The following is a 12,603-nucleotide window of genomic DNA, read 5'->3' as shown; positions in this document are numbered from 1 at the left end:
CTCCCAGGATTCCTGACTATGCCGTGCTGGCTGAGTCTGATGGGAATTGCAGTCCAAAACATCTGGAGGGCGGAGAAGGCTGATCCGCAGAGGACCTCCACCCACTCGCATAAGACCAGAGTCTAAAATTACCTAACTTCCCAACTGATCGTGGACGGTATCTGATCAAAAGCCCTAAATAAGGATACACAGTTTAGGGGAAGGAGGAGGACGGAAGGAGGGGGAGATGCGATGGGATACTTTTCAGGGCGGGGGTTCAGCTGGTCGCCCCCTTTCTTCTCCTCCCCTTCTTTTTCCGCCTCCCTCCCCCCCCCCGCCACCGCTGCAGAAATATAGTACGTCCCCTTTAAATTTACCCAGGAGCCCTTAAAGGAGCCCCAGGGGCCCCGGGGGGGGGAAGGCATCCCCACCCTGCTTAGTTCCTCGGTCATGCAAGCCGATGCTTAAAAGCTACCCCGTGGATCGCGCGCATTTCTGCATTTTTTTATTTGGGGGGAAGTTGCATCGCAACAAATGTAGCGAGGCATCAGAGAATCCACAGCTCGAGAGCGAGGGAGAGGGAGAGACCCGGGGAGCTGGCCCCAGACGCAGCGCGCGAGGGAGGGGCCGGCGGATCCGGGGGGAGGCGGATGCCTGGAGAGAGGCGGCGGCAGGCATGGAGCCCCCCCGTCTCTCCATCAAGCAGGAGCCCCGGGACTCAGGTGAGAACAAAAGGGCCTCCATCCTTCCCGCCCCCACCTCTTCGACGCCACCTGCTGGCCTTGGGCGGGCGGAAAGTGCCCCCCAAAAGGCATGTGGGGTGGGGGATTCAAGTTTGCATGGCGGGGGGGGGGGCTGCTGGAGAGGGGGGGGGAGAGAGAGAGGAGGGGGCGGCGAACCCCAGAGGGTGGCGATGGCTCCTTTAAGACCTCCCCCCCCTTCCTGTACACATCAGCCGGGGGGCTTTCGAGCCCATCCGCAGCTATCGATCCGAGAAGCCCCGGAGGCACAAAAGATGTAACGCTGCCGATGATCAGTGCCTGGACGGATCGAGCCTCTTTCCCGACAGGGGCATGCGCCTTCCTGGGGGGCGCCCCCTGGCCCGCCCCCAGAAGGCCGGGGGGGCGGGCTGAGGAGCGGAGGGGCTTTGCGGCCGGGGACGCCCCAGCTCCGAAGCCCGTGCGCTTTTGCGGGGCTCCCTTGAGGGGTCCCTCTGCCCTTCGGAAGTCGCCCCTCCCATGTTCTGTGGCAGCCCCTTTTCTGTTCCCGAGGCCCTTTGAAATACTAAGCCCCCCCCCCCTTCCATGTCCCTGTTTTAATCAGCCAAACTTTATTCGGCATCACGAGGGACTGGGATCTGACTTTCCTTTCAGGGCCCTTCGGACTAGGCTCCTTAAAGGGTCTCAGTGCTTGTCTGTACTTCCTAGCCAGGAGGTCTTGTCCCCCCTCGCTTTCCTCTGTCGGCTTGGCTGCTGTCAACGTGTTTGCGCCGCGTGCTCCTCGGGGGCAGGGACCTGCCTGTTTTTGCCTGCGAACGAGGATGGAACAAGATTAATCCGCATCCTCTCCCTTGTCTCCTCTCCTTCAGACATTGCTTTAACACCCCCCCCCCCAAAGTGGGAATGGGGCAGCAGTCTTCTCACCGCTTTGACTGCTGCCTCTTTAAGAGTCCCCCCTCCCTTTCCTCCTACCGTGCAATGCTGGCTCCAGGATTGGGGCGGGGGGGGGGCTCTAGGGGACAGCTACTTCAGTCCCCCACCCCCCCTTAATGTAGAAGAGGCAGGACGCGCCAACCAGGATTTCTCTTAGGTGGCATCTGAGCATCCTGAACAAGCTGTGAAAAGCGGAAATGGTAGGTCTGTTAGGGGGGACCCAATGCTGGTCTTGGAACCCTAGCAAATGCCCAGCCATGCCCCCCGATGAAGTCAGCCCTGCAACCCCAAAGGAGGTTGTCACCCTATTACAACCTTTGATCTGTTTCCTTCAAGGAGTCCCTCACCTTGTATTCTAGTTAGCAGTGAAAGAGTCAGGCATTTTCTACACCAGTTGCTTTGGCTGTCTAAACACAGGGTTGTTTTTATTATTATTATTATTATTAATATTAATAATCATGACCCATAGCCAGTGATCACCTCTTTGGGTTGGCGCAATCCTTTCTTTTAAAGCAGGGGTGGTGAACCTGAGATCCTCCAGATATCTTCGGGCCTCAATTCCTGTCACTCCAAACATTGTCCATGCTAGCTGGGGCTCATGGGAGATGGAGTCCGAGACCTGGAGGACCACAGGTCTTTGTTTTTAAAGTGGACTTGCCAAGTGGCCATCACCAGATCTTGTTGCAGTGAGTTCCAGAGGTTAACGATTCCCTGCATGAAGCCCTTCTTTGTTCTGTTCTGAATCTGCTGCCCGTGAATTTCACTGGGTGAGCCCAGGTTCTTGTACTGGGAGAAGGAGAAAGCTTTCTCACTGTCCACTATCTCCGTGCCATGCGTCACTTTATAAGCCTGTATCTTTTAGTCATCCTCCTCCCCCCCCTCCAGTTTTCGTTTTGTCTAAACGGAAACATTCCGAACGCACCCGCCTTTTCTCGTAGGAAGGTGCTTCCACCTCTAGATGAATTTCTTTGCCCTCTTCTACACTACGATAAGAAGAGCTGTCATTTATCCACAGCAATTGGGTTTCAGAGATAGACTGCTTCTGTATTTGGAAGTTCCATTTAGGCTACAATCCTATGCATGTTTAGACAGAAAAACAGTCCTACAACTCCCAGCATTCCCCAGCCAGCTGTCTGGGGAATGCTGGGGATTGTAGGACTTTTTTCTGTCTAAACGTGCATAGGATTGCATCGTTAGCTAGTTTAATGAACGGTTTGTCGACAGAACTCCTCCTCCTCCATGAATTTGTCTGGTCTGGTTATTGTTCCCTCTATTACCAATGTTCAGGGAGGGAGGGCCATTGTTTATGTAGCCAAAACTGCACCACCCATGCACAAAAGGGGGTTATCAGCAGAAAAGGGGGGGAACCCTGAGGTTTACAAAAGTAGAACTCCCCCCGCACCCCAAAATAACCTAACGTTCAGTGGTCACAGTATGCTGACTCACGTTTTTGGGGGGTGGGGGATGGAAAACTGAGTGGGAAGGGAAATGGAATGGACTATCACAGAACAGGGCATGGCTGGCTGGCTGGCCAGAAGAGCGAACAGGAGCGCTCCACAATGCCACGTTTTGTCACAGGTTCCGCTTGTCGGTGTCCTTATGAAAGCGGCGCGCTTGTCTCCCCCTAGCAGACTCGCCATTCCCGGACGTGACCTCGGACTCCCAGAACAGTGGGGAGCTGAGCTCCGGGCGCCCCTTACGGCCCGCCGGGAACGGCCTCCTGCGGGGGGATGCCAAGGACCCCTCCGTCCTCCTTCTGGGAGGGCGCAAGTACTCGGACCACTGCGAGGAACGGGCGTCGCGGCCCGGCAAAAGCCGCATCCCCGGACGGGATCATCGGCGGTATTACCACGAGCACTGGCGGGCCGAGTACCTGATGGACTTCAATGCCGCCCGGCACGGCATGATCTGCATGGTGTGCGGCAGCTCGCTGGCCACCCTCAAGCTCAGCACCATCAAGCGGCACATCCGGCAGAAGCATCCCTACTCCCTGGCGTGGAGCAGCCACGAGAAGGAGGCCATCATGAGCAGCTGGGACGCTCACCTGGGCCTCGAGGCCGAGACAGACGGAGCCAGGGACTCCGGGGAAGCCTCCGACGCCCCGCACGGGAGCCACGGTAGGGAGCCGGGGCGGGGAGAGTTCAGGCCGGCAGGATCGACCTTGTGTAGATCATGGTGTTGTGACCGCATCCCTGCTGGAAGATCCGCACCGGTCCCCAACTGTTTTCCAGGCTTCGTTCAAGGTGATGGTTGTAACCGGGAGCGCTCTAAAGGGTGTGCTTGCAGACCCCTCTCTCGGCGCCTGCCAGGCTCCCTGCCACTCCTGAATTTAGTTTTATTTTCTAAGACTTTTTTAAACTAAAAAAATAACCGGGAGGCCGGCATGCTGCAAAGTGAAGGGCTGCCCTCCAGCAGCCACCTTTATTTGGGTTCGAAAGAGTGGCTTTGTGTTTTATTTATTTGTCCTCCAGCGGCCCTCTTTATTGAGGTCCGAAAGAGTGGCTTTGTGTTTTATTTATTTGTCCTCCAGCGGCCCTCTTTATTGAGGTCCGAAAGAGTGGCTTTGTGTTTTGGAGTCCAGAACCCACCTCTGCCTTGTACTCGGGCTGTTAGGCAGGGTTCTTTTCTTTTAGTCTCCCCAGTTTGCCTTCTGGGAAATGAGTGTTTTGCGACCTGCCATGCCCACTGTAGCGGCCATTTTACAAATGGGCAGGCTGTCTTCAGGGCACCCATTTTGTGAGAGCACCCGCAACACTCTCTCAAAATTCCAAATGTGCCCGCCGGCCCAGAAAGTTTGAGGACCCCTGGTCTAAATGGCCTGGCTGTCTGAGAGATCACCTTTCTCGGTATGAACCTGCCCGGTTAATAAGATCAGCAGGAAAAGCACTTTTGAAGCCACTCTCGCTTAGAGAGGCTCACCTGTCGGCCCTATGAAAGCCCGTTCCCCTGTGTCGCTCCCAACCTGTGGAACGCGCTCTCCCTGGAGTTACGACTGATCCCCACACTCTCTGCATTCAGGAAGGGGATCAAGACCATCTTTTCAACCTGCCTTTTAAATTGTTACCGTGATATTTAAGAGGGCTCTGAATGTTTGACTGTGTTTATATTTGTTTATGATTTTTGTTTCCTGAATGTTTGTAACCTACCTTGGTTGTTTCCAGAGAGGCGGTAAAGAAGTACAATTAATTACATGATCATGATGATGTTACTAACTGCATTTCTTTCCCGCCTCTCTGGAACCAACCAAGCTGGCTTACAAAAATTATTATTAGGGTGAAAACCTCTTAGCAATCTATTGCAAATTGCCCAGAGGTAGGTCAGTTGGTCTGTCTGTCTGTCTATAATACTTCTATACCACTTAACAGAATAAAATCTCTAAGCAGCTCACACTAAAATGTCTACCAGTAGATCCTGGACTGCATTCTGCCCTGGCCTAAACCTAGCAGTTTCCCCAAACTGGTTGTCTTTAGTCTTGGAGCCTGCCAGTAATGCCATCAGCATATGTTGGGGAGAAGGAAGAAGAGACAGAGGGAGGAAAGAGTCCGGTAGGAGCACCGGGACAAAAACGGTATCGGAGAGAGGCACACACACAGCAGGGGCAAAGTGCTTTATTTCGCCAGTTCAGTTTCTGAAAGAGAAAAACTGCTGTGTTTCCCACGTATGCTCCCATCTTAATGTGTCAAACGTTTGTCTGATTTGACCTTGATGGAGTTCACTGGCAAGTTGGCGTGGTGAAGATCACAGCTCCGTTTTGATGTCTGGCTTAGGATTCATTTGTAATTTGCGTGGGGAAAGTGCTTTCCCCCTGAATAACCACAGGGATTGAGCAGTGGTTTGGAACGAGAATGGCGTGTTCTTCGTCCTCTCTAGTGCTGCCTATGACTATTGGCTGCATTCACACAACACGCTAACCCATGCTCAGTGGTTGAGTGTGGGTTGGTGTTGAACCATGGGTTATCGTGTTGTCTGAACACAGTGCATATTCCGCAGGGTGGCTTGTTAACCATGCAGTGTAGCTTATTTTTTCTCAAAGAAGCCACCTCGGGCACCCGTGGTTTACTGCTGGGTTTTCAGGGTGGTTAACAGGCCACACTGCACGGTTAACAAACCACCCTGCGGAAATCATGCTATGTTCAGACAACACGATAACCCACAATTCAACAACAACCCACACTCAGCCAGTGCGGCTGTTCACACAACACCATAACCAACACTCAGGGGTTGAGTGTGGGTTGATGTTGAACCATGGGTTGTTTGTTGAACTGTGGGTTAGCGTGTTGTCTGAACCCAGGACATTTTCCACAGGGTGGCTTGTTAACAGGCAGTGTGGCTCGTTAACCACTCTGAACAACCCAGCAACAAACCGTGGGTTCTCAAGGTGGCTTGTTTGAGAAAAATAAGCCACACTGCCTGGTTAACAAGCCACCCTGCAGAAAATGCCCTGGGTCCAGACAACACGCTAACCCATGGTTCGACAGTAACCCACACTCAACCACTGTGCGTGGGTTAGTGTGTTGTCTGAACCCAGCCATTGACAGATAGACTCATCCTGTCTCCCCTGTGTTGCTTCCGAACAGGAGGAGAGCTGTCGTTTGGCGGAGGCCGCAGGAGACGGCGTGGTCCAGGCCCCCTCTCCTCTCGTGGCGGCCGTCGGTCATCCGGCCTGGCGTTGAAGGCCTCCTCGGAAGGGGAGGCCCGGAACCTGGAGCGGTACCTGAAAGAGTCCCTCCAGAGCTGGTTCCAGTCCGAGTTCCTGATGGACTATGACCCGCAGGGCAACCAGCTCTTCTGCATGATGTGCGGCTCCTCCTTGCCCAGCCTCAACCTGGACGACATCAAGCGCCACGTGATGGACGCCCATCCCAGCTCGCTCGGCTTCGGCCCCTCTGAGAAGGCCGCCATCCTGGAGGCGTGGAACTCCCGAGCGTTGGCGCAGGCTGCCGAGGGCAGGAGTGCAGGGGAGGCACCAGTGGGTGAGACGGGAAGTGGGCTGAGGGTGGTCGGGCGGGCAGAGGCAACATCAGCAGCCTTCCACTCAGCTCTTATGCTTGCGACGTTAGGTGAGATCGATCTTGAAATCCGTGTTGGGTCCATCGAATAAATATGGCCTGTCTGGATTCTCAGCCCAGCCTTCCGCGGTTCTCCAGACAGCCACACCCCATTCTCTGGCCACACCCCCTTTCTCCCTGACCCCCGAACGTTGGGCGGTGTCCCAGCTTTTGTGCAGTTTTTCCCCAATCTAAAAGGTCGAAATGCCCCCCTGAAGGCTTAGTTACTGACACAAATTGCTTTAAGCAAAACTACGCTGCTGTTTTGGGTCTTTTGGCCCCTCCCCCTTTGCCTTTGGCCACGCCCACCACTGGAATGCGGCCCCCGAGAACTTATCTGAAATGGAATGCAGCCCTTGCGATGGTATTTATTAGAGCTGTTGCCCAATTAAAAAAAAACAAAACTCAGTTGATGAATTAAATGAGTTTTAATCCATTCGTCAGTTAAATCTGCATATATTTGCATACGGCCAAAATGTCAGCATTGGTTTATTTCTATACTGCCTCTCATACTATGATGAGGTGGGGAACCTTTTTCAGCCCAAGGGTTGAATTCCAGTCTGAGGAAACTCTCGGCTATCGGGCGAGATGTTAATGTTATTTTAGCATACCATTAAACAAAACGTGTTGCCCAGTGAATCAGGGTGCCTTTTTAATCGAACCAATTAATCGGTTAAAAGGTTCCAGCTCTAACTGAATAACTTTCCGCATTTAAGGCCAGCTGAGTGTTCTGTCCTGCGACGGTTCTCTGTCGTAGGATCACAGAGCTGCACGGGAGCCTTGGAGGCGGTCTAGCCTAACTCCTAGCGGAATGCAGCCTTCCCCAACCTGGCCCCCCTTCCAGCTGTGCTGGACTACAGGGCCTATCATCCATAGCCACGTTGGACAACAACTCTCATCATCCCTAGCCAGCAAGGCCGTTGGGAGTTGTAGTCCGACGCAGCTGGGAGGGGGCGAGGTGCCAGGCCCAGGGAAGGGCTGCACGGAGCACGAGCGTAGGATTAAAAAGAGAAAGAGACCCTTTTGCGGGACCCAGGAATTCAATCCGCCTTTTCCCTTCCCCGCCTGTCCCAGAGGGGGACTCGGATCCGCTCCCGCAGGACCTGACGGTGAAGGAAATGGATCCGTCGCCGGAGCGCCCCGCTGGCGAGGATGGGTCCGAAGGGGCTGGCCCATGGGACTCGGAAGGCAGCAGCCCTCCGGCTCCGGCCCGGGGCAGGGACCATCGGCGCTACTTCCAGGAGCACTGGCGGGTCGAGTACCTGATGGACTACAACGGCCTGCGCCACGGGCTGGTGTGCATGGTTTGTGGCAGCGCCTTGGCCACGCTCAAGATGAGCACGATCAAGCGGCACATCCAGCAGAAGCACCCGGACTCCACACAGCTGAGCCACCACGTCAAGGCCCTCATCGTGCAGGAGTGGAGCCAGAAGGTGGCCCGCCTGGCCGACGCGGAGGACTCCCTGCCCGAGACGGAAGCCGAGGCGGACAAAGGTGAGCGGGGAATGAGATGGCCGCGCATGATCTCCCGTGGGAGGGATGGCCAGGCCGCATGGTGGAGCGGTTAGCCTGTCAGACGAGGCCCGGGGAGACCCAGGTTCAAATCCCCAAGCCACCACAAAACTGACCGGGCCACCTTGGGCCAATCGCGCACGGAGTTCTTTCTTGGCCTAGCCTGCCTCGCAGGGTTGCTGCGAAGACAGAACGGGGCAGGGGAAGACACCTGTGCCCAGCCTTAAGTGCTTCAGAGGAAAGGCAGGATGCAAGGAGTTTCCAAACTCAGTCTCCGAACGTTCTTGAACTCCAGCACCCATCATCCGCAGACAGATAGGGTGTTGTAGTCCAACAGCATCTTGGGGGAGCTGAGACTGGAAAACAATAAACAGAAGATTCCCAAGGGTACAGTTAGAAACTAGTATGTTGTGTTTTTGTCTTCAACAGACACATCTGCTAGGCTGGATGACAGAGATGCTCTTATATCGGGGGTGGGGAAGCCTGGATGACAGAGATGCTCTTATATCGGGGTGGGGGGGAAGCCTGGATGACAGAGATGCTCTTATATCGGGGGTGGGGAAGCCTGGATGACAGAGATGCTCTTACATGAGGGGTGGGGGTAGGGACTCAGTCTGGGAACCAAACCTGGCCCTCTGGGGCTCCTCAGACAGCCATACACCTTTTCCTCAAGCACTTATCGCTGGGTGGTTTCCCAGCTTCTGCATATTTTTGGTCCTCATCCCATTTGCCTTTGCCCCTGCCCACCGCTGGAATGCACCCCCCAGGAGCTTCTCCGAAACTGAACTCAGCCCTTGGGCTGAGAGAGGTTCGACACCCCTGTCTTACATTACGCTTAGAGCTGCACTTAGTACTGTGCTAAGAGACGTATAACCATTCTGCACCCAGGCGGTCCAAATCCCACGGCACCAAGAGCTGTGGACATGGTGCAAACGCCCCTTTCAAAATGAGCCCGGAGCGTCTTACTCCGAGGCTGTTCTCTGCAGAGGCACCAGGACAGATACTCAGGTACAGAGTCTGCCGCCTTGGAAGCACGGCTGTGCCACGGTGGTCCCAGGAGCAGATGGAATATGCGCCCCTGCACCATTTCCCGGTGCCCCAAACCCATTTAATCTGCAGCTCGCGGACAGGGGGATCTCAGCCCCAAGCACTAAATGGATAAGCGTAGGCAAATACTTTTTTTTGCTAACGGAGAATATTTCTCTGTTGACGGAGAAAGCAGGCGGCAGTAAGGGATGGGAACACGGCACAAGGGACAGATTTAACAGAGACCATCTAGCCTTCACCCTTTCGCAAGGAGAAAATAGGGACATCCTTGTGTACGCTCCCCATTGGCCCACGGCTGGGCATACACCTTGTAACACCGCTATTCTGATACCAAGGGACACGGCGCATAGAATCCTAGGGTTGGAAGGGGCCCTTTTGGCCATCAAGTCCAACCCCCTGCTTGGTGCAGGAATCCCGTTTCAAGCATCCCTGACAGCTGGCTGTCCAGTCTTGGATACCTCCAGGGACGAAGAGCCCGCCACCGCCGCAGGCAGTTGGCTCCCTTGTCTGACTGCCCTGCCCGTTAGGAAGTTTTTCCTGATGTTCAAACGAAATCTGCCTCCCTTAACTTAAGCCTGCCATTTTGTGTCCTACGGTCTTGGTAGAGAACAGGTTGTGGCCCTCTTCTGTGCGACAACCCGTTAGGTACTTGAAAAGTGCTATCATCCCGCCCCCCCAGTCTTCTCTTCTCAAGGCTAAACATACCTAGTTCCTACAGTGTTTCCTCGTAGGATTAGTAGGGATGTATGGATTTTATTAAATCCGTTGCATCTGTGTTTTGCAAATTGTCGGGCGTCTTCAGTTCTGTTGTCCGCTCATGAACGGAGTCGGAGTTTTAAAAACCAGAATGTCATTCTATTTGTGCTAATTTGCATGAGCGCTAATATGAAATAGTGCAAATCCCACTCCCCAAAGTGGAAAAACTACCTGGAAGTCAGCGGAAGCCCCGTGATTCGAAGAAAGCCAGTCTGCTGTGGAATTCGTGTTGGATTCATCGGAATCCAAACTCATTTCAATCCTTTGTGGATTTCTCTGACATCCCTAGTTTCTAGTCCCCCGGTCCGCTTTGTTGCCCTTTCTCTGAACTCATTCAATTTATCTGAATCCTTCTTCCTCGCACATGCCCGCCAGCTATTACACATTAGTGCCATCTAGGTAGCATTTTCCCTGCAGGTATGGGAAGCGGGTGTTGAACCACCATCCGAAGACATCTGGAAGTCCATCCCTTCCCCACTCCTAGCCTAGAACCAAAGCCCTGTTCTTTGTTGATTTCAAAGCCAAGAGAGCCCGGCGCCCTCCAGATGTTTTGGACTGCCGCTCCCTTTGGCCCCAGTCAGCAGTGGTCAGGGATGATGGGAGAAATGGACCCAAACATCTGGAGGGCACTGGTTTATTTACTGTGTTTGCAGCAAGCAAACCTAGTAAAGAAATGACTAAATAAATAATACATAATAAACGTTGTTCCGACTGGGGCGCATAAATGCTGGTTACTTGAAGCTGCTGTACGGTTTGCGTCTTCTTTTGGGTCTTTCCAGTGGAATCACAGCATGCTTGGAAGTCGCCCTCATCGCCCGAGGAAGCTCCTGAGGACGTGGCGACAGCCGTGGGAGATGAAGAAGAGAAGGAGGAGGAAGACGAGGCGGCCGCAGCCGGAAGGCTAGCTCCCTCCCAGCAGTCCCCGGAGGCTGTGTCTCCGGCGGCCGGCACCCCATCCCGGCGGGGCCAGCGTCGGAACTACCAGCCACGCTGGCGGGAGGAATACCTGATGGACTACGACGAGCAGCGGCACGGGCTGATCTGCATGGTGTGTGGCGGTACGCTGGCCACCCTGAAGGTCAGCACCATCAAACGGCACATCCTCCAGGTGCATCGCTTCTCCCTGGAGTACACGGCGCTGGAGAAGCAGACCATCCTCGAAGCCTATGCAGAGAATGATCAGACGCCACCGCCCCGGCTGTGGAGCCCAAAGGCAGCAGCCGAGCCCATCCCGGACACTGAGCCCCACGATGTCAAGCCAAGCATCCAAGGGGCCGGGGAGTTGGCGTTGAGTTACACTTTGCCTGCATGTACGGCGTAGCCGTGGATCTCCTGCCCTGTGGCGGCGGGGTGGACTTTGCCGAACAATGGCTGGGCTCGTTTGTTTTCTCCCCCCTCCCCAACACCTGCGCCCCTCTATGGACAGTGGAGATGCTTGGAATTCTCTGTTCCGCGGCTGGAACAAACACGGCTGATGCCAGGGAAATTTTGTTGTTTTGTTTTGTTCACATCGCATCCGTTTAATTTGCATGTTTTGTTCTAGTGGCAAAGGGCTTTAAGGTGCGTTTCCCCACTCCCTGTAAATCTGCAACTTTTGTACTCTGAAGATTTGACTCGAGTAAGGGATGCGTAACGGTATGGGGGACTTGCATTACATTACGGGGCGACGAAACTGGTGAAGGGCATGGGGGGGTATGGTTCTTCAAGCAAGCGTTGCCAGGGGATGGGAGGGGAGGTCACTCAGCGCCGGCTCGAGGTTTTGGAGAGTGCTTGGGCAAGGCACTCTCCGTGGTCCCCCTCCCTCCGTGGTCCCCCTCCCTCCGTGAGTTCGCCTTCTCCCCGCCACGGTCACTGGCTGTTCTTGCTCCTCCTCTTTCCCATCGTGGCTGCCGCTTGCTTGCTTGCTTGCCAGGCAGAGAGCCAGGCAGAGAGAGCGGCACCTCCTGCCGCTCCTTCTCACCACCGCTATTGTCTGGGCCGGAGCGAGAGGCAGGGGAAGAAGCAGGTTGCGATGGGGAAGGGGAGCAGCAACTCCAGGGGCTCTTGTCAGTGGGCCCCTGCAGGTGCCTGACCCTTCGGCAGGTGCCTGACCCTTCGGCAGGTGCCTGACCACAGCGACCCTTGACATCAGCCCTTGACATCAGCCCTTGACATCAGCCCTGTGGTTGCTGCTGCCTGCCTCTAAGGCATCAAGGGTGCTATGGTGGCCCAGAAGGGAGTGCCTGAGCAGGTTGCTCTGCATTCAGCCTCAGGACAGCCAGGCTCTGCTCATTTGCTTCGGGAAAACGACTCCCGGGCATGTAAAGTTGGGATGTTTTGGTTTGCCCCGTTGGTTGTGGCACGAGGGGGGCATCCGAGCTTGCTACGGGCCTGCGATTTCAGCTCCAGCTGCGTGGAGTTAGTGAGCACCTTCCTCAAACGGATGAACTTGAGAAGGGAAGGAGCTGATCAGCTCAGGGCTGGAGCGTTGCCTGGAGACGCTTCCCAAATCTCCAGGTAATGCTGGCAAAAGACCACTCTTGGAAAGCTAGTCAGGACGGGCCATAATTCTGGCCCTGGTGTCCCTGCCGCAGGGGCCGCTGACGCCCAGCTTCAGAAGAGAGAGGCTT

The 12,603-nt window shown here is 54.9% G+C and overlaps 1 protein-coding gene across 3 annotated transcripts; it reads left to right on the top strand.

Moving 5' to 3' along the window:
* Positions 1 to 386: 386 nt before the first annotated feature.
* On the top strand, positions 387 to 11,796 carry ZFTA (zinc finger translocation associated). 3 transcript variants are annotated; one of them, XM_084824840.1, is made up of 5 exons: positions 387 to 701; positions 3,263 to 3,874; positions 6,209 to 6,604; positions 7,754 to 8,173; positions 10,774 to 11,796. In XM_084824840.1, exons 1-5 carry the CDS (start codon positions 440 to 442, stop codon positions 11,313 to 11,315), a joined length of 2,232 nt encoding a protein of 743 aa, XP_084680966.1. In that variant the 5' UTR covers positions 387 to 439; the 3' UTR covers positions 11,316 to 11,796. The 3 variants fall into 3 exon arrangements, with proteins under 3 accessions (XP_084680966.1, XP_084680967.1, XP_084680965.1); XM_084824841.1 differs by having other exon boundaries at positions 3,260 to 3,748; XM_084824839.1 differs by having other exon boundaries at positions 3,260 to 3,874.
* The last annotated feature ends 807 nt before the right edge of the window (positions 11,797 to 12,603 follow it).

This window comes from Heloderma suspectum, chromosome 17, assembly GCF_057233095.1.
Source record: "Heloderma suspectum isolate Gila_16-S chromosome 17, 16-S_ref, whole genome shotgun sequence".
NCBI classification, from domain to species: domain Eukaryota; kingdom Metazoa; phylum Chordata; class Lepidosauria; order Squamata; family Helodermatidae; genus Heloderma; species Heloderma suspectum.
This window is presented reverse-complemented; position numbering and strand designations above follow the sequence as displayed.

What these genes read in the sequence shown, in the direction of transcription:
- ZFTA (XM_084824839.1), top strand. Translation starts at nt 440, where the DNA reads ATGCTTAAAAGCTACCCCGTGGATCGCGCGCATTTCTGCATTTTTTTA. An exon ending in TGCAGGGGAGGCACCAGTGG is followed by an intron (nt 6,605 to 7,753) that starts GTGAGACGGGAA and finishes CGCCTGTCCCAG; the next exon opens with AGGGGGACTCGGATCCGCTC. An exon ending in GGAAGCCGAGGCGGACAAAG is followed by an intron (nt 8,174 to 10,773) that starts GTGAGCGGGGAA and finishes GGGTCTTTCCAG; the next exon opens with TGGAATCACAGCATGCTTGG.